This window comes from Hippocampus zosterae, chromosome 1 (genome assembly GCF_025434085.1).
Source record: "Hippocampus zosterae strain Florida chromosome 1, ASM2543408v3, whole genome shotgun sequence".
NCBI lineage: Eukaryota > Metazoa > Chordata > Actinopteri > Syngnathiformes > Syngnathidae > Hippocampus > Hippocampus zosterae.
Window position 1 is genome coordinate 20,160,147 of NC_067451.1, and position 20,726 is coordinate 20,180,872.

General features: G+C 45.7%; 2 protein-coding genes and 2 long non-coding RNA genes across 6 annotated transcripts in view; 2 read left to right on the forward strand and 2 right to left on the reverse strand.

Annotated features, from left to right (window-relative positions):
- Positions 1-18,474, reverse strand: part of LOC127604000 (uncharacterized) — a 29,825-nt gene extending 11,351 nt beyond the window's left edge. The window contains exon 1 of the long non-coding RNA XR_007963183.1: positions 18,098-18,474. This is a non-coding gene — a long non-coding RNA (uncharacterized LOC127604000). The remainder of the gene's footprint in view (positions 1-18,097) is intronic.
- Positions 1-20,726, forward strand: part of LOC127603884 (Kv channel-interacting protein 1-like) — a 61,558-nt gene that overhangs the window by 3,836 nt on the left and 36,996 nt on the right. The window contains exon 1 of one of the 3 annotated variants that reach the window (XM_052070602.1): positions 17,201-17,722. The exons of the other annotated variants lie outside the window; for them this stretch is intronic. Coding sequence (XP_051926562.1) covers positions 17,665-17,722 — 58 coding nt within the window. The 5' untranslated portion in view covers positions 17,201-17,664. Of the gene's footprint in view, positions 1-17,200; positions 17,723-20,726 lie in introns of those variants that run through there. 3 annotated transcript variants of the gene reach the window in all.
- LOC127603921 (uncharacterized) overlaps positions 3,360-20,726 on the forward strand; it is a 40,309-nt gene continuing 22,942 nt past the window's right edge. The window contains exon 1 of the mRNA XM_052070644.1: positions 3,360-4,382. Coding sequence (XP_051926604.1) covers positions 3,482-4,279 — 798 coding nt within the window. The 5' untranslated portion in view covers positions 3,360-3,481 and the 3' untranslated portion in view covers positions 4,280-4,382. The remainder of the gene's footprint in view (positions 4,383-20,726) is intronic.
- Positions 6,875-11,206, reverse strand: LOC127604019 (uncharacterized). The gene is made up of 2 exons (XR_007963189.1): positions 10,377-11,206; positions 6,875-10,345 (listed from the first exon to the last, which is right to left on the reverse strand). It is a non-coding gene; the product is annotated as an uncharacterized LOC127604019 (long non-coding RNA).

A 20,726-nucleotide genomic window follows, 5' to 3' on the forward strand; every position in this document is an offset into this window, starting at 1 on the left:
CGGAGAGCACCTCCCTCCGTGATTCGTCCTGCCACCCCTGAGGCACCCGCATCATTTCCCACAATGATGAGGGAGCCTTCGCTTCCGCACCCCCCACGTTACGGGGGTGAGCACGGGCAGTGTGGGTACTTCCTCCACCAGTGCTCGCTCGTTTTCGACCAGCAACCTTCCCTCTATGCTACTGACGCCGCGAAGGTGGCATATATTATGAGCCTGTTGACAGGTCCGGCGGCGTCATGGGCGATGGCGACAAGCGACGCGAAGCCGAGCCTCCGGTCTTCATTCCACGGCTTCGTGGCGGCGTTTCGCCGGGTGTTCCACCATCCCGTGCGGGGCAGGGAGGCTGAGGGCCGGCTACTTGAACTACACCAGGGGAGGCGATCGGTGGCGGACTACTCCATCGAGTTCCAGATTCTGGCCGCCCAGAGTGGCTACGGCGACCGGGCGCTGTGCGGACTGTTTCGTCGTGGATTAAACACCGAGCTCAAGGATGAGCTGGCGACTCGCGACCACAGCTCCAACCTGGAGGAGTTAATCGAGCTCTCCCTGCGATTGGACAACCGCCTGAGAGAGAGAAACCGGGAGCGGGGAGGTGATCGTTCTCCGTCCCGGTGTGCCACGTACTGCGGGGAGGAGCCGATGCAGCTGGGTGGCGAAAACGTTGGACCGGAGCAGAGACGGCGCCGATTCAACGATCGGGCTCGGTCTGACAGCTGTCAACGAGGACCTCATGCTGCTCCCAGCCGACCGGAACATTCCCCATCCTCGCCCTCCAAAAACTGTGAGTCCCGACCCCGCGCAGAGTCCCCCACGCCTCGGCGAACTGACTCCCGGCCGGGACACACCGGGAGACTGGAACTCGAGGGGGAGATATTTGAGGGGCCCCGGTCGCGGCGGGTTAGGGCTCTGATAGACTCGGGGGCTGATGGTTGTTTTATGGATACCGACTTCGCCGCTGACCTGGGCTGTTATGTCGAGAAGTTGGCCGATAAAAAGCGGGTTTGTGATCTCGATGGACGCCTCCTGGGGGTCGTGACGCAAAGAACAGAACCACTAAAACAACGTGACAAAGACGAACAACAACCATCCACGCTCACATTCACACCTAGGGACAATTTAGAGTGTTCAATCAGCCTGCCACGCATGTTTTTGGAATGGGGGAGGAAACCGGAGCACCCGGAGAAAACCTACGCAGGCCCGGGGAGAACATGCAAACTCCACACAGGGAGGTCGGAGCTGAAATCGAACCCGGTACCTCTGCACTGTGAAGCCGAGGTGCTAACCACTGGTCTACCGGGCCGCCTCAATTCAGTTATGCATTATCAAAAAGCCAAGGGGCCGGGGGCAGGACCACCACTGTCTCCCCTGTACTGTGAATATGTGTACACTTGACACATTTAATCATAGTGGAGGGAAATGGGAAACGAAATATATACAAACTTCAAAAGCAGCAAACATGCATTTTTTGATCATCTCCGCATCTGTGAACGTTTGTTTTTTTCGTTCTTGCAACACAGAGGGAAGCTGCAGTGGCTCTCTCCCGGACTGTGCACGCCCCAGTTAAGTTACGGCGTGTTTTATTATAGTTTTCAATGATCTTTATAATCTTTTCTTTGCGCAAATTTGAACCGGGGAGATATTTAGCGTCAAACTTGTCAAGGGGTGTGATGAAGTGCCTCCGAAGGTTGTAACCTTTTGCGACTGCATTGATGGGGTTACAGAGAAAACGTGGTTACAGAAAAAACACGACGGTCTGCCTGCGGGAGTTTCAGTGTGGGAATTTCAATGCAAAGGGTATTAAAACTGGTGATTTTGAAAATCAACCTTTCTTTTTTTCAGTTTCGATAGCGACGTGTTTACAGAACGAGCGTCGGAGCGAGGCATCGCCGCAGCTCACTCAGGTTTCTTCCTTTTCTCCGCCAGCTTCTTTTTTTTGGCGGGGTGGGGGCATGAAAACGCTCGGCCTCTCCCGCTCTGCAATGCCCTTAATTTCACGTGCAGAGAGAAGAGCTCTGAAACAGCTTCCTTATTCTTTTTCTATTGTCGGTAGAGAGGCACAGCACTGCACAACGCCACAGCAGCCCCAACCTTCCAAGGATCTGTACAAATGGTGAACTGTCTGTGGGGTTTTTTTTCTGTTTGGCAATCTTCCACGGGCCGGACCAACATGCATGGAAGGCCTGATCTGGCCCCCGGGCCGCTAGTTGGAAAGATCTGTTGGACATCCAGCAGTGCTATCAGTGGCGGACCCTCAGGCCCAACAAGGCCTTCTCTGCTGGCCTGAACATTCATACAATAACATAAATTTAATTCATGTTATTTTATTTTCATAAATATGTAAAGAAAATTATTCTCTGTATTCTTTACATCATATTATTTCCACTTAGTCGAGTGGCTTTCAATGTTACTTTAAATAACATTCAAAACCATTCGATAAATAACTTATTTACTATGGTAGAGTTTTTAACCTCTCCGTGAGCCGTCACCTTACCGTGGTGGAGGGGTTTGTGTGTCCCAATGATCCTAGGAGCTAAGTTGTCTGGGGCTTTATGCCCCTGGCAGGGTCACCCATGGCAAACAGGTCCTAGGTGAGGGACCAGACAAAGCACAGCTCACAAAGCCGCTTATGACAAATAAAATCGATGGTACCCAGTTTCCCTTGCCCGGACGCGGGTCACCGGGGCCCCCCTCTGGAGCCAGGCCTGGAGGTGGGGCTCGTTGGCGAGTGCCTGGTGGCCGGGCCTACACCCATGGGGCCCGGCCGGGCTCAGCCCGAGGAGGCAACGTGGGTCCCCCTTCTCATGGTCTCACCACCCGTGGGAGGGGTCAAAGGGGTCGGGTGCAATGCGAGCTGGGCGGCAGCCAAAGGCGGGGACCCTGGCGGTCCGATCCTCGGCTGCAGAAGCTAGCTCTTGGGACATGGAATGTCACCTCTCTGGCAGGGAAGGAGCCCGAACTGGTGTGTGATGCAGAGAAGTTCCGACTGGATATAGTCGGACTTGCCTCCACACACAGCCTAGGTTCTGGTACCAGTCCTCTCGAGAGGGGTTGGACTCTCTTTCACTCTGGAGTTGCTCACGGTGAGAGGCGCAGAGCAGGTGTGGGCATACTCATTGCCCCCCGGCTCAGTGCCTGTACATTGGGGTTCACACCGGTGGACGAGAGGGTTGCATCCCTCCGCCTGCGGGTGGGGGGACGGGTCCTGACTGTTGTTTGTGCATATGCACCAAACAGCAGCTCAGCATACCCACCCTTTTTGGAGTCCTTGGAGGGTGTGCTGGAGAGTACTCCTGCTGGGGACTCCCTTGTTCTACTAGGGGACTTCAATGCTCATGTGGGCAATGACAGTAAGACCTGGAGGGGCGTGATTGGGAGGAACGGCCCCCCCGATCAGAACTCGAGTGGTGTTTTGTTATTGGACTTCTGTGCTCGTCACGGACTGTCCATAACGAACACCTTGTTCAAGCATAAGGGTGTCCACATGTGCACTTGGCACCAGGACACCCTAGGCCGTAGTTCGATGATCGACCTTGTGGTCGTGTCATCGGATTTGCGGCCACATGTTCTGGACACTCGGGTGAAGAGAGGGGCGGAGCTGTCAACTGATCACCACCTGGTGGTGAGTAGGCTCCGATGGTGGGGGAAGATGCCGGTCCGTCCTGGCAGACCCAAACGTATTGTGAGGGTTTGTTGGGAGCGTCTGGCGGAATCCCCTGTCAGAAGGAGTTTCAACTCCCGCCTCCGACAGAGCTTTTCCCATGTTCCGGGGGAGACGGGGGACATTGAGTCCGAGTGGACCATGTTCCGTGCCTCTATTGTTGAGGCGGCCAATCTGAGTTGTGGCCGTAAGGTGGTTGGTGCCTGTCGTGGCGGCAACCCTCGTACTCGCTGGTGGACACCAGCAGTAAGGGATGCCGTCAAGCTGAAGAAGGAGTCTTATCGAGCCTTTATGGCCTGTGGGACCCCAGAGGCAGCTGACGGGTACCGACTGGCCAAGCGGAACGCAGGTTCGGTGGTCGCAGAGGCAAAAACCCGAGCATGGGAAGAGTTCGGTGAGGCCATGGAAGCCGACTTCCGGACGGCTTCGAGGAAATTCTGGTCCACAATCCGACGTCTCAGGAGGGGGAAGCAGTGCACCACTAACACTGTGTACAGTGGGGATGGGGCGCTGCTGACTTCGACTCGGGGACGTTGTGAACCGGTGGGCAGAGTACTTCGAAGACCTCCTCAACTCCACCAACATGCCTTCCTTGGAGGAAGCAGAGCCTGGGGACTCTGAGGTGGGCTCTCCTATCTCTGTGGTTGAAGTCACCGATGTGGTTAAAAAGCTCCTCGGTGGCAAGGCCCCAGGGGTGGATGAGATCCGCCCAGAGTTCCTCAAGGTTCTGGATGTTGTGGGGCTGTCCTGGTTGACACGCCTCTGCAACATTGCGTGGTCAACGGGGAGAGTACCTCTGGATTGGCAGACCGGGGTGGTAGTCCCTCTTTTTAAAAAGGGGGACCGGAGGGTGTGTTCCAACTACAGAGGGATCACACTCCTCAGCCTCCCTGGTAAGGTCTATTCAGGGGTGCTGGAGAGGAGGGTCCGTCAGGAAGTCGAGCCTCAGATTGAGGAGGAGCAGTGTGGTTTTCGTCCCGGCCGTGGAACAGTGGACCAGCTCTACACCCTTAGCAGGGTTCTCGAGGGTATGTGGGAATTCGCCCAACCAGTCTACATGTGTTTTGTGGACTTGGAGAAGGCGTTTGACCGTGTCCCTCGGGGAGTTCTGTGGGGGGTGCTTTGTGGGTATGGAGTACCGAACCCCCTGATACGGGCTGTTCGGTCACTATACCACCGATGTCAGAGTTTGGTCCGCATTGCCGGCAGTAAGTCGGAATCGTTTCCAGTGGGGGTAGGACTCCGCCAAGGCTGCCCTTTGTCACCGATTCTGTTCATAACCTTCATGGACAGAATCTCTAGGCGCAGCCGAAGCGTTGAGGGGGTCCGTTTTGGTGGCCTCAGTATTGCATCCCTGCTTTTTGCAGATGATGTGGTGCTGTTGGCTCCTTCAAACAGGGCTCTCCAACTCTCACTGGAGCGTTTCGCAGCCGAGTGTGAAGTGGTTGGGATGAAAATCAGCACCTCCAAATCTGAAACCATGGTCCTCAGTCGGAAAAGGGTGGAGTGCCCCCTCCAGGTCGGCGGGGAGATCTTGCCCCAAGTGGAGGAGTTTAAGTATCTTGGGGTCTTGTTCACGAGTGAGGGCAGGAGGGAGCGAGAGATCGACAGGCGGATCGGTGCAGCGTCTGCTGTGATGCGGACGTTGTATCGGTCTGTCGTGGTGAAGAAGGAGCTGAGCCAAAGGGCGAAGCTCTCAATTTACCGGTCGATCTACGTTCCAACCCTCATCTATGGTCACGAGCTATGGGTCGTGACCGAAAGAACGAGATCCCGGATACAAGCGGCCGAAATGAGTTTTCTCCGCAGGGTGTCCGGGCTCTCCCTTAGAGATAAGGTGAGAAGCTCGGTCATCCGGGAGGGGCTCCGAGTCGAGCCGCTTCTCCTCCACATCGAGAGGAGCCAGATGAGGTGGCTTGGGCATCTGATTCGGATGCCTCCTGAACACCTCCCTGGTGAGGTGTTCCGGGCATGTCCCACCGGGAGGAGACCCCGAGGAAGACCCAGGACACGCTGGAGAGACTATGTCACCCAGCTGGCCTGGGAACGCCTCGGGATCCCCCGGGGAGAGCTGGAAGAAGTAGCTAAGGAGGGAAGTCTGGGCTTCCCTGCTAAAGCTGTTGCCCCCGCGACCCGGCCCCGGATAAGCGGTAGAAGATGGATGGATGGATGGAGTTTTTAAACCAATCATATTTCAGCTAGCTTGTGTTGCCAGGTAAATTAAATTTGCTAGGGGCATTCAGATAAAAAGAGCAGGCCCCTGTGCACTGTAAATGAACGGACACAGTCAGGTTGCAATAGCCAATCAGATCACGAGTCTGCATATTGGGGCCAGCTAGAATGCCTTAAGTCGAGACTGGACATGCGCGTTCGGTGATTGGATTAGCGCCTGCTAGAGGGAGCTATCACTGCATTTTAACCCAAAATGGCTGAAGAAGAAGATGTTGATCTGGTCGCAGAACTCCTTTCTACACAATTTTCAAGACGGACCTCCCACGAAAAGCTGGATATTGTGCAAAGAGGGCGCCCAACTCCTGCGCTAGCTAGCCTGTCTCAGTATGAAAAAGGGTTTGTCCGTCATTTTCAAACAAGCAATTATGAACGGAACCCGTGGCTCACAGCCTCTGAGAAACGCTGCAAATTGTACTGCTGGGAATGCCCATTGCTTCCAACGGACCGATTTGGTGTTTGGAGCCACACTGGATTTACCCATTTAAGTTGTTTTACCAAGGCAGCAAGGAAACATCAGAGCACGGTTGGCCACTTACAAACTACGGTGCGTTTAAAAACGTTTGGGGACACTCGCGTAGATGTGCAGCGGCACTACATTGGTGAGTAAATGAATTTTATTTTACATTTCTACTTGTCATTTTATTTCGTTCGTATTAAATTCATGGTAACGAAATAAAATGACAAAGATACAAAAATGTATCAAACCTGCTCACCTGCAATTTATAATGGCGCATTGTAGTCACTTTCGCGCACTAAAGTTCATTCAATCTCAGCTGCTCAACATCGTCAGTTATTTGCTGTTGTGTAGCCGATTCTCAAAATGCAAATGATCTGTTTACTTTATTTTCAAAGAATAGTTTGTTTTGCTATTGTTTGGTTGGTGTCTTGTATGAAACTGCGACATTGCGCAATTTATTGGACAGACTTGTTTAAGATCACACAGCGTAATTTGGGTGGCATTTTATTTAGTATTTTTAAATCATCTTTTTATTTTTGACAATATCTATAAATTTAGTTTCCTGCTCTTAATTGTGAATGCATACTTGATGGCTTTAAATGCTCCTGAAATTAAGTGCTGCTTGACAAGCCTATACTGCATTGTGTTAATGTATGTGACGTCACTGAAGGCCTAAGGTTGAAATGCACGGCCCGCCACTGAGTGCTATTAATTCTAAATAACATCTGTAAAGGTGAAAAATCCCTGTACGGATTGTGAAAGTCCCCGTCGAACCTCAATTCATTGTTTGGACACACAACATATAGTTATATAGTTCTTTAAATAGAACTTATTTACTCTTGCGATCAACACGGGTGTTTTATTTTATGCGGATCCTTAGGAAATATGGACATTCATTGGGAAAAGCACTTTCCAAAAACATTTTTTATCTAATACAGTATGGACATTCAGGTTTTTTTTTTTTAGCAGCTAGGGGGCTCTGTTACTTTACTTGTGCTTCATATACTGTATACTTGAAATGAAGATTAGTATTAGCCGGGATAATTACCGGTAGCCATTTGAGAAACCCAGGCATACCCAGTCATGTGGTCCTCCGTAGTGATGGCACTACACTGTGGCTAAGGGGGGCTTTAGCTCCATCAGAAATCTGTGTAGCCCCAGTTAAGCCCTCCAGCGTTTGATTTAATACTGCAACTGGCAAGGGCTTCAGGCTCTTCCATTGTTGATTATGGATATTTTGTAAAAACCTTTACTCGTGTGAATCAGAATGTTTTCTTCTCGCCTTGTCTGTTCCACTGATTGTTTATTTGAACCAAGAAAGATATAAACAGAAAAGATGGCACTACATGGCATCCTTTGGAACAGTTTATACGTTAACAAAGGAGTAAAAGGTAGTAAAACAAAACACATCTTCTCTGGATCATTTTTGTCAATCAAAATTAAGGCTTCATTTATATATGTGTGTATAATAATCTTGTAAAACTCAACATTTAAACAGTAACATGCTGTACATATACAGTACATATTAAGCAAGATAACATTAAAGGCTCCAATTAACCAACAAACTAAATTAATAGAACAAATTTAAAAAAACATCAAATATAATAAAATAAACTATGGTAGACAAAATCAACACTCAAGCTAACACAACCAAATGCTGCAGCATTTTCACAATTTCTACCATTTATACCTTCAATTCGGTTTCATAATGATCTGATAAATGAACACCTCGAACAAAGATGCAATGGTCCATTGCCAAGATGAGAGGAGGGAAGCACTCAAAATGACCACATTTATTAAATTAGCATGTTCATGTTTTTAAGTAGGTGTCTAAAACAGTAATAATCACTTTAAATCCAAGATGTCATTAATGTCCTTTTAGGAGAAGTTTGCAGGCCTCTGCAAATCTCATGCCCAAGGCGATTGCCTGTGTTTGCCTTATTCTAAGTCTGCCTCTGGTTATTAAAAGTCACATTTCCCTCGTAATATTCAATGTACCCTTATTATCGTGACCTACTTTTCTGCTTGGACACAGTACCCATGAGGTGAATTTCTCCAACTATAATGTGACCTATGCTGTTCCTCAAATTGATTCTGTTCCAGAGACAAACACAACAACAGTATTTGCCAAACCCCTTTATAGCGGTCAAGGCCAAATTGCCAGCAAACATCCTATTGCAGCAGAAATGATTTGAGCTGACTTAGTAGCGTGCAGGATTTTTTTTTTGAACTTCTGGTTTCGTCAAGCTGCAGACACCGATTGGACTTAATCCCCATCAACACATGCCCGACATTTTACTGTCCGTTCCTCATTTTACTGTCCATTCCTCATTTCTCCCCCCAAAACTTTTCTGTCCTGAGCGTGCCAATTTACACACAGCCTATGCTTCTATCTGAGAACACTCTTCCATGGTCCTCCCCTCCGGCTGTTATCACTCGACAGCTTGTTGTTGCATTAAAACACATGATATATCACCTAAATTCAACTTCTTTTTGTCTTCAGCTAGCTTCACAACATATTTAAGATTATCTGGTCATTCAGTTTCTCTCTCTCTTTTTCTCTCTCGCTCTCTCCCACACACACACATACATGCACGTTCACAAAATAGATGAACCATTTTCTTTTAGGAACCACAAAATGTCCAAGAGGAACAAAAACAAGATATCCTGCCCTGACAGTTTTCAAATGTATTTTTAAGGAATAAGATAATGTTGACGGGTCACTGCCTCTTCAAAATTCCCTATCGATTCATGCAAAACACTTTTTATAGCAGAGGTCACCAGGTTGACCTACTCTCTTCTCTTCCTTCAGCCCCCCCCCCCCCCCCCGCCCCCTTCCACATTGCTGCTTAAAAATGAATGAGAGTGTTAACCGTCTGAAATCTTGTGATGGACGATGACACGGTAGCGGGCGGCCATGCGGACTTGAGGGTCTACCCGACAAGACGCGCGTCTCATAAGTGCCACATGAAATATTCATCAGCGTCTTTCTCCATCAGATATTCTCTTCAGCTTCCCCTCCGGTCCCATGGGACTGAATTGCGCTTTTCGTATTGCGTCGAGGAGGGAAAATGTGATGGATATGGCTAAATGAGCGCACGGAGGCAAACAAAGACAAATGAGAGGATTAAACTGTGTGTTGCATTGCTAATGTGTGTTACTGTGCTTTCATGAGGCTGTTAGTATGTATGTGTGTACATCTACTGGCGTGTGCTTGCTTTAAAAATGCTGTCATATCATTTAATAACATCTTAGGGCATCGTTAAAATGTAGCGCATGATAATTTGCATAGAATGGTCTCCGAGGGATCAAGCTATTGGAGCATATCGCTTTTTGCGATCTACCTTAAGATCCATGTACAGTACTAGTATGCTGTTTGTCCTTACCAGTAAGGCAATTTAGTACACTAGTCGAATGACTAGGGCATACTATTCACTGTACTACTAGTTTTATTCACAATGTATTTTTCCATTACTGTATGACATTGCTACACATGATTAGAACAACTATGTTACTAGCGAGGCAAAACTGTGCAGTTGTGTCATCACTCATTATAGCAGTGCTCTGAATTGTTATGCTGTAGTGAGACGAGACAACTTTATTTATATAGAAAAGTAACTCACGTGTGCTTCTCATAAAAAGCACAACATTTAAAAGCATTTACCAATCAAATAGTCATAGCCATTTAAAGCAAAATAAAGGGGGAAAAAGTAGCTAAACAAAAAAAATGACTGAAAGACTGAACAGTGCAAAAATAAGTATTTGGAAAGCATCATTTAAAAAATGCTTTCAAAGACCTCAATAACAGGATTGAAGCATATTTACACTTAATAATTGATCTAACTGCTTCTTTGTCCGCTCTCGTAAGACATTTCAGCAAACTAGTAGAATGACTATTTTGATTTTTTTCCCTCTTCAACAGTGGGATATGTCTGCACACTTGTAAGGCAACTTTGACTTATTGTTTAGACAACTATGTTACGAGTGAAGCAAAATTACTCATAAGCATTCTGTTGCTACAAATAGGACCCAGGAGGCTACTATTGCGTGACAAACTGCTCCGAATTGGGCCTATAGTAGTGTTTTTTGTGACACACAGATGTTTGCTAGTAGGGTTTAATTCCATTGCAGTGGGACAAAACAGGCATTAATTAGTAGTGGAAAAACAACAACAACAAAAACAGTCATTCTCCTAGTGCACCTTTATTATTTTAATAATGCACTGAATTTTTGACTAGTGAGGGCAAAGTGTACTCGTGTATGGGCCTTAAACTGGATATGAAGGAAATTGAGAAAATGCTCAAATGGCTTCATTCTTTTTACTCGAAAGAAAATATGGTACTCTAGGACAGTGATCCCTTTCAGGTACCGTTCCGTGGCTCATTTGGTACCGGGCCGCACAGAACGAATACATCATTTACATTACTTGCGTTTTATTTATTTCCGAATCTGTTTTATTTGGAAAAATTACCAGATTTTATGTTACATCCGTCTACATACAGTATGTCATTCTCAACGCAGGTCAAGGGACGCTTTCGGTCACGTGACAGGTTACCGCTAAAAAGAGGTCCAGCAGATAGCAAAATGAGTAAAAAAACAAACGTCTTTGGAATTTTTCTTTGGGAATGGCAAACGGCCCAGCCAGAAGACAGAATAGTAGCCTATGACTTTCAAGAACAAGAAGGCTACATTTAATAGACAGTATCAGGAGTCCTACTTAAAATACAGACTTATCTCAACGGAAGATACCGATGCACCAAGTCCATTCTGCACAATATATAGCGATGGTGAGTCTTATTTTTATGCATTTTGTGTTTGTGGTGTATCTTATTTTGAAGGCACATTTAAACGTTAACCATAGCGACATTAACCGGCTTGACATTAAACCGGTTCGTGGGGTACAACACGTTTGGGACCGCTGCTCGAGTACTAGAATGACTCGGGCGCATTGTCGAGCATAACTTCGGATGTCGTGTACTTAAATCACACTGATGGTAAGCTTGAGAGTCATTCTACGAGTGTGAATGACTCTGTGTGAGTGTGGACTTGTACAACTATTTGCTGTACAAGTGCACTGAATTGTCCTACTGGTGAGGACAATTATTGCACTAGTTCTTGGAGTTTCAAATGGATATGAAGGATAAGGAATAAATGCTGAAACAGCTTCTCAACCATGCAATGATTATCAGCCCCATTACTCAACTCAAGACACGGCCACCAGCCAATGCAGGTGTTTGTATGCGCTCCACGGAACACAATGCGAAACTTATCCAAGCAAGGTGATGCTGTGTGTAAATCACAGGAGCAGGAGAGAAAATATTCAAGGTCAGTAGCAAAAGATTCAACTTCTTTTTTTCCTTGTTTTGTTGTTTGTACTCCAAGTGACACAAAACAATGCCCTTCTAAACACAATATTTTATGGGAATTCTTGATGGTGCTCATGAAGTTGAGTTTTTTCTTTTTCCATTTCCCTGACAGGCCACATAAAGTATGTAGAAGGTGAATCTGTGCACAGATTCATTCGGGGACAAAAAGAGTACCGGTAGCCTAGATGTGACAAATGGGGCGTTGTTAGGGACGGAGCCCTCAATCAATTTAATCATGTTGCAACCCCGTGACAACACTGCTTGTTGGCCACTATTTTAGTGGATCACTATCAGGTATTGGAGATATTTTCTGTGACTGACCTTTTGTTTTCTTCTCGTAATTCCCACCAATAAAGTGCATACGGACAATAAACTTGAGAATTGAATTGAGACACAATCATAAAAACACTCTTCATACACATATATCCACACACATTTACATACACAAGACAGCACAAACACATTAGCAACACATTCTCAAAACATAAAACTAGACATGCAAAACTCAGTACACGCGATGCAACACTACACGATTACACAATATGACACGACACTGCACTGTACACGCACACAGTTGAATTCATATATACACAACGCAACAAATTCACACTTGCACACTTTGCTATAGCATTACACAAATACCTACAAATATAAAAAACATACAAAAGAAATGCGACGCAATCCTAAGCACACAGTACAACACATCCACAATAACAAAACGTCACTACATGTGCACTAATGCATTCACATACACGTTCCCAACACATAATCTAACACAATATAACATCACACTACACATCCACTTATACACACACAATGCAACAGAGAGTAATACATACACATGATTGAGCTAAATAAGTCCACAAAACGACAACACTTGCATTTCCATAAAAACGTACAGCGACAAAACAAATAACTCATACAATGAATAACAGAGCCTACACAGCAGACATTTTCATACAGCAAAAAGAATCCATCGATCCTTTCTACTTTTTTTTCCTCATTAAGGTTGCAGGTATGCTGAAGCCTATAATATTACAACAACTACCGCGACTACTCCTATGACAACAAATAATGCAAATACATGAACTCTAGACTAGAATAAGCCTGAAAGTGTCTCCTAAAGTAGAAAATTCTACTTTGTCATTGTGTTTACATTTCCACATTGATTGATGTCTCACTCCTCGGAGCTTGTGCAGGAGACCCGAGATGGATTTTTTTGTGGGAATGCCTGGCAGATCTCCAAGTTACCCCCTTTCTGAGTCATGTCAGGATCACTAAGCTCGTCCCCTCCTTGCATTCTGCCCACCCTCCTCGCGGAATCAATCTGTCATTTTGATGACTCAGACGACACAGCAGATCCGTGTTCTTGTCTCTGTATGTTCTCCATGTTCATCTCCTTCCTTTTATCTTCCTCCTCCATCCTCCTCGCTCATCTCCCGCCTTCAATTTGCACCCCACCCCTCATGTGCCTCATCCCATCATCAAACTCCTCACCTCTACATGCTCGTCAATATGACTGACGACATCCTACCTTCGTCTGATAGCGACTAAGCAGACAGATTTATTATTCCCTGTCTCCTCTTTGCAATTACACCTCTAATCATCCACCTTCCAGACTCTCGCAGGTTCTCCTACGACCCACTGTTCATGAATTCATGAATTTATTCGTTTCATTCAATCAGCCAGCCAGCAGGCAGCCCTTCGATCCAGTTAAAAGGCTTGTTGTGGTTAATAAATGATGGGAAAGAGGTCGTCCACACAGTCAGCATGTCAAATGATCCCAAACACCCTGCAAAAATCCGAACACGTCAAGGCTTGGGAGAAGAAAGACAAGCACCTTTTGCTGTCACTGAGCAGACATCCAGTACACAATACATTTCAATCAATATTTCAGGATGCTTGTTTTACAAGTGGGCGGCCTGGTGGACCAGTGGTTAGCGCGTCGACCTCAAAGCGCAGGGGTGCCGGGTTCGAATCCAGCTCCGGCCTCCCTGTGTGGGGTTTGCATGTTCTCCCGGTGCCTGCGTGGGTTTTCTTTGTGTACCCTGGTTTCCTCCCACCTTCCAAAAACATGCATGGCAGGCTGATTGAACACTCTAAATCAGGCATGTCCAAAGTCCGGCCCGCGGGCCAAATCCGGCCCGCGGTCGAATTTCATCCGGCCCTCGGCCCCTGTCATAAAATCTGTGCCGTCTGGCCCGCAGGTTGGGCGCAATGGAACACGTGTTGCATTGACTGAGGTCTCGTAGACTGGTGAGTGATGTTTCATAGAGTACTGCTTCCCTCTAGTGGCTAAATGAGTAATAGCATTCACTAAATGAGTAATAGCATTTAGACACTAGAGGGCATCACTCACGATTTAACAAGACATCACTCCGTGTTTATATTGACTGATATGTCATATTTCAAATGATCCTTGCAGTTGTGGATATGTGTATTGCTTGTTCATTTCCCTGTTGTTCGAGTCAAAGGTTTTGTGACTATTGAAAAGTCATGGTGATACATTTTATGTTTCAAATCAATCAATTTGCACTCAGGAGACTTCTGTTTAAGAAAAAGTCAAGTGAATAAGCAGTTGCATGTGATATACTTGTTTCAAATGAACCAAAAGAAATTCTTAAGATTGTTGAAATTAAAATAAAAATGGAAATGTGAAACAGACTGGCTTACTAAAATTTGTTGAACAATATTGTTGTTCAATGTAAAGAATATCAGCCAAGGTCGGCCCCCGACATTTTACCACATAAAATCTGGCCCCCTTGGCAAAAAGTTTGGACACCCCTGCTCTAAATTGTCCCTAGGTGTGAGTGTAAGGGCGGATGGTTGATCGTCTCTGTGTGCCGTGCGATTGGCTGACAACTGGTTCATTGGTTTCCCCCGCCTACTGCTCGGCGACAGCTGGGATAGGCTCCAGCACGCCCCGCGACTTTTGTCAGGATAAAGTGGATCTGAAAATGGGTGGATGGATGAATGCTTTGTAAGAATGATGAACATACAACAACAAAAATGTAGTAAACAAGATTTTTACTGAAGTGCAGTGTTTATGTATTTGAACTTTGTCACTGTACTGTATCTAGATGTACATTTTTCCAGTGTCTGTACATTACTTGAGTGTTTGATTTGATTTTTTGGAATTTTATTTGGAAAAAATATCTGTACTTTTAACTTCTTACTTGGTCTAAATGAGCTCTTCTACTTTTTCAACCTCCACTGATGAAGTCAAATTGCAGAAAAGACATACAGAAACTAAAGAGCGGTAAAGTGAACTGTGGTTGAGATTTTGTTTGGAACAGGGTACAATGACCATGATGACACAACAGATTTACAGAAGCAGGTTATTCCCCATTCGAGGCCAAGAACTGTTCAATGTTGTCAGCTCCAAGAATGGTTTGTCAAAGATATTTTGTGTCTTGTGCCGGCAGAAGAAGCACTAACATTCTCTTGATTGCAGTTTTTTTCTGATGGCTTCAACATATTTTTGTTGTCACTATTCTCTATTTTTGCAAAACTCTCTCCACAGATAAGAGAACCTTTCAAAATGGTAGTTCTATGGCTCATCCCATTGAAATGTTTTGAATGGTGTCTGAGGCCATCAGAACCTTCCATTGAACTTTTATGAATTGTACCGTGATCTCGGTGCTGCTTTGATGATTTGCACTGAAGGGTCTGCAACACTTTATTTGATGGCCTCCAAAAAGCCAATTCAACCAGCATGCATTTAACCTTCGTTCTTGTGATGGAAGCTACACTGGTGTGAGAGCTCACTGCTATGCTTTTAATAAGATAAAATTGTGCAAAGGAATTGATCGGACCTTACAATCATTTAATAGTGCCAATTTTGTTGAGCTCTCCCCCCTCTGCGAGCCTTGTTCATCCAACAGCATGCAGCTAGTGGTGTGGCAGCCACTTGGAAGTTCATGAGATTCCCGAATGGCTAATCCATTTCATGCCTGGTCGAACTCTGCCACTCCCCCACAAACTCCAACCACCCCCACTGCACAAACCAACGCTTACGTTTTGATGAACACGGCCGCACACAAACACAAATATTCCCGGGTGAAATTTTCGTCCCAGTACGTCCCTGTGTGGGAGCAGTATGTCTATGTTCATTGAAACACAAGGTTTTCCAAAATAAAGCTCTCTGCTGAAAAGTGAGTGAAAGTGTGACCAAAAGACCAGTTAACACAAAATTAATGGCATAGATTGAATTAATAATAGGTTCTCAGAGGATCAGCCTGCAATGACCGTTACACAAGTTTCCTGATCTCAATTTTTCATCATATATTTGAAATTGAATCTATTTATTCGTGTCTCTGTCAGAGTGGACTTGTGCACAGTAGAAAAGTGAATAAATACGTTAAGTGCCTGTCGGGATGAGCTGCTGCAAATGGTTCTCATCATTAAGGCTTTCACTTCTTAATCGTTTTGTTATCCTGCGCGGCTTTTTCTTATTTGCATGTAGATGGTCAGCAGCAGCTGCGGCCGATAGCTTCTCATATACTGTACGTCTCTGTGATGTTACAGTCACATGGCTGTGATTGAATTTGATAGTGGCCACTGTGTGGCTGCATTAGGTATTCTTTCTCTCTGCGATGTCCATTTCATATTCATCGCAGACTCGGATTGAATTCTGAAATTAGGGTGGCTACTGAATATTGTTTCCTTTTGCGTACAGGCTTGTTACGGAATAATTTCCCAATGTGTGTGCATATATGTCTGACTTCCTTTCCCAGCCAACAGCCCCTTGAAACACTGCCACGATGCTGTGCAAAAGTGCTGCTCTGACCATATGGAATAAAAATGTTAGGCAAATGCGGGTCCCCACCAAGGCTGTTTGTTAAAACCAGGTTGATGAACCAACAACGCTCCTTTCTGCCAAAATCTTGCAAAACAAAAACATCATTCATAGTGGAAGATGGCTGATAACGTCAATTGCTTGAGATTTTGCAGTGGCGATGTATATGCGATTTAATATATAAAACACTTGTTGGAGAGTTTCAATCCTTTCAACACAGAAAAAAGTGTGAAACCTGACCTGGCATCCGGGTGTTTCCTTTCCCCGCCCCCAAGTCATCCTTGCTTTTACACCCCCTCTAAAGGTGTGATGTTAGCATCTTGGTCGCCTATTTCGTGTGCAGAACAACCACCTAAAAAACTCAATTGCTTCAAAAGTACATCAAATCAATCCATTTTGACAGTATTCAGCAAGCAAACTAGCATCTCATCAACAACTAATTACCATTCTGCATTTGTCTGCAGTGTTTCAAAATGTCACCCTCTGGTTCCAAAGCTCGAGTCCTTAACAGATGAGCCGCTCCCTTCCGTAACTCAAAATCAGTGTCACTCTATCAATTTTTTATCTCCAATTTTGGCACATGTGACTCCTTACTCCTGTTTTTCTTTTTTGGGGTTAATTTCCCTCCCTCCATGTCTCAGTCTGTGCAACAGTGAGCAACACTTCGTTCTTTACCAGACGGCGCGACTGAGAGCAATATGAGGGAGGAACTCAGACGGGGAGGGGAAGATACATAAAGAGGCGCAGGGGAATTGATGATGAGTGACAGAGAGAGAGGGAAAGCGAAAGACAGAAGTATGTAAAAGAAGTGGCTTCAGTCACAGCATCGTTAAAGGTAGCTTCAGAGTGCATGTGACACCCCCCCCCCCCCCCTGATATCATTGACGCTGTTATTCACACAAACTATCATAGACACGCACACACAGAGCCCCGAGCGGAAGATGCGAGGCTGTGTGGGTGCGAGGAGGCGGCATAACGAGTGATAGCTGTACTTGCACGCATGCAGCTGGCTCATGGACTAACTTAATTGCAGCATTGCACACATCCACTGGAGACACCCGTCTTGATTACAGGCAGACAAGCACACACACTCACACACACACACACACACACACATACACACAGTGCAATCTCTCTGTGACCGACTCTCATCATGGGTCTTGTGATGGGGACCTTTTCCATGCAGTCCAAGCAAGTAAGCTACCACAGAGGTAAGATGTGATTGGAAGATTTCAATCTCCCACCGAGCTTGTGTTTGTTTTGCGCATGCCAGATTGTGTCTTTGCGGTTTAGGGTTAAAGTTGTTGTGTGTCCTCGTGCTCTTGCATATTGTACATGCAATGCATTATGGGGAATGACTTGGACGTGCAGTGCCAAAGTTGGCATGAAATAACCCTTCATTGGTTTATGACAAAGCCCTCTCAGGGGACCATCTGTCCTCTGTTTGAACTGTGGATTTGGGAGTATGCCCCTATGTGTTTATGTTTGTGTGTGTGTGTGCGTGTGTGTGTGTGTGTGTGTGTGTGAGTGTGTGAAATGGAAAAGGCGTGCCATTGGGCATGTCTATAAAAGGTGATAGTATTTACCTCCGTCTGCTCTCTAAGCCAACCTGTTTCCTGTCGGTGCTGCTCCTGTTTGACAAAGGAGAACTGGCAGAGGCTCTTGAAGCATTTCAATGAGGTGACTTCAGCCTCTGAAAATGTGAAAATATTTGCGTGAGTGATGTATACTCACGAAACAGCGCAGTGTTAGTCGGTGTGCTGTGAAAACGCACGTGATCTGCTGGCATCCGGCCGCGTTCTGCCACGCATCTGTTGACCTGGAACCTTATGTTTGTCACTTGGCAGCTCATCTTTCATCAAGTTTCTCCCAAAATGCAGTGCAGGAGCACACCAGTGTGACAGGCTGTGAATGTTATGGAAGTCCCTGATGAGGTTTTCTTTCATGTGTTGTGTCTGTCAAACAGTAGCAGACCACTCATAGTGTGTGTGTGTGTGTGTGTGGGGGGGGGGGGGGGGGGGAGAACAGTACAATTTTATGCACCTTACAAACGCTGGAGTGAAATACAGGCATATATCCTGCGTGGGTTGTTTATTTTAATTTCCATCCTGCGCCTCATTTCATTGCATGGCAACAGCTCTCAGCAGATGCTTCAGATGGCTGTCGAATGAGTCACTCGAGGCTCATTTTCAAGGTAGATGTTTTCTCCTGGAGAAAAAACATAGAGCCAAAAAAGAAGATAAACGAAGCAACACGGCATTCAAAGGAAAGTGGGCCGTGTTGTTCCGCGCGGCAGTCGTGCTTACAAAGCAAAATAAAGATGTATTTTGGGCGTTTTTGCGCTTATTTGGGGGAATCTCTCCGCTGCTTGTCTCATTCTCCAGGCAGCGCGCACTTTGAAGTTGCCACTGTGAGGCGGTGCATGTGCTGGTTCAAGGCCATGGATGAGTCAAGGAGGCAAAAATTGAGAAAAGTTGAGAGAAGAGACAAGGTTGCTCCTTGGGGGTGCTGCTCACTGAATATGCGTCTGCATGTGTGTGTGTGTGTGTGAGCGCGTGTGTGCATATCTGTGTGTATGTGTGTGTTTCACCATCTGCTGCGCCGTTACAAAAAAAATAAATAAAAAGAGTGGCCAAATGAAAGCAGGGCAAAACTCATTTTGCATGCCTGGACCCTTCTTGATCAGCACCCAACGGCCAACTGGGATAGACCCAAAAGTAAACTTTTCAACTAATTTATGGACATTAATTATAATTCAGACTCACATGTGTAGTCACGTGATCTACATTCCTTCAAAACCCTTTTGAATGACATTGAATATTTTTCAGTCTAACCATGTCAAGATGCATTGTGAGTTTAACAAAGCATTTATTCTTCCTGGCAACACAGTGAATTAACAGGTTTGCCTTACAGTCGAGAGGTTTTGGGGCTCGTAAATGAGCTCTGGCTTTCCTGTGTGGAGTTTGACATGAGTTTTCTCTCGTAACATTCCAAAAGATGCACGATAGGTTCCGTGAAGGTGCTAAATTGCCATAGATGGGAGTGTGAATCTGGATGCTCACATGTCTACAGTATATGTGTTCTGTGATTGGTTGGTGACCAGTACAGCATGTACCCTGCCTCTTGGCCAAAGTCATCTGGAATAGGCTCCAGCCCACCTGCAAGTCTGAAAAGGACAAGCACTATAGAAAATGGATGGATGGGCAACTCCTACACCCACGTACACTCTCAGGCTAGCCCTTGGTTCTTCTTTAGAACATTATAAAAATAAAATTCCTTTACTGTAGCTGAGCAGTGTGAAATTGGAATAAGAGTGTTCATCACGAGGTGTCAGACATTTAGGCAGATGCCACCCCCAAAGCAATACTTCTTAAAATTAGAGGGAGCGGCTCATGTTGCGAAGCAGTGGCATGATCAAATTATAATGAAGTCAATAAAATGGTGTCTTTCGGATAAAATATGATCAGAATCAGAATCAGAATCATCTCTATTGGCCAAGTATGTAGAACACACAAGGAATTTGTCTCCGGTATAACACGCTGCATTAGTATCATCGTAAACAAGGACATGACTAATAGGTATGCAAGGACATTTCGTAATGTATGTGAGAAAATGTGCAAAAGTATCAAGCAGATGCACATTGTATGTTCACCAAATTTGCACCCGTAATACAATGGAGACGCACCAGGAGTGAACTTTATTGGCCCATACTGCTCTGTGTTTTAAAGGTGGCGGAGTAGGCCTATTCATTGGAAGATTTCGAATGGCATGCAGGACAACCATAGCATGAATATTAAAATGTTACAGTGAGTTGATTGTTGTGAAAAAGTGCACAAAATCAGTTCTTGCACTTGGTTTTGTGCCACCTTTTAATCGAAAATGTCTACCTTGAAAATCATGATGCAGTTTGTCAGACAAACACATTTCTCACATGTAATTGTGCCGTAAACAAGCCCCTTGTCGACACCTTCATTCCCTGGCACTTTGTTCCTTTTTTTTAACCCTGTCTCTTGTTTCCATGCTCATCTATCTCTCTGCCAAGTGGATTTTTACGCTCACTCTGTGCCTCGCGCACATTCAAAATAGAGTCCTCCCTTCAAGACTTTGCATTTGTCTTCCCTGAGCTGCACTTGGATTGATCTTTGACGACTCAATTTTCTGTTGAGCTCTGTTTATCTCTGGTCTCTTCAGAATCAGAATCAGAATCAGAATCAT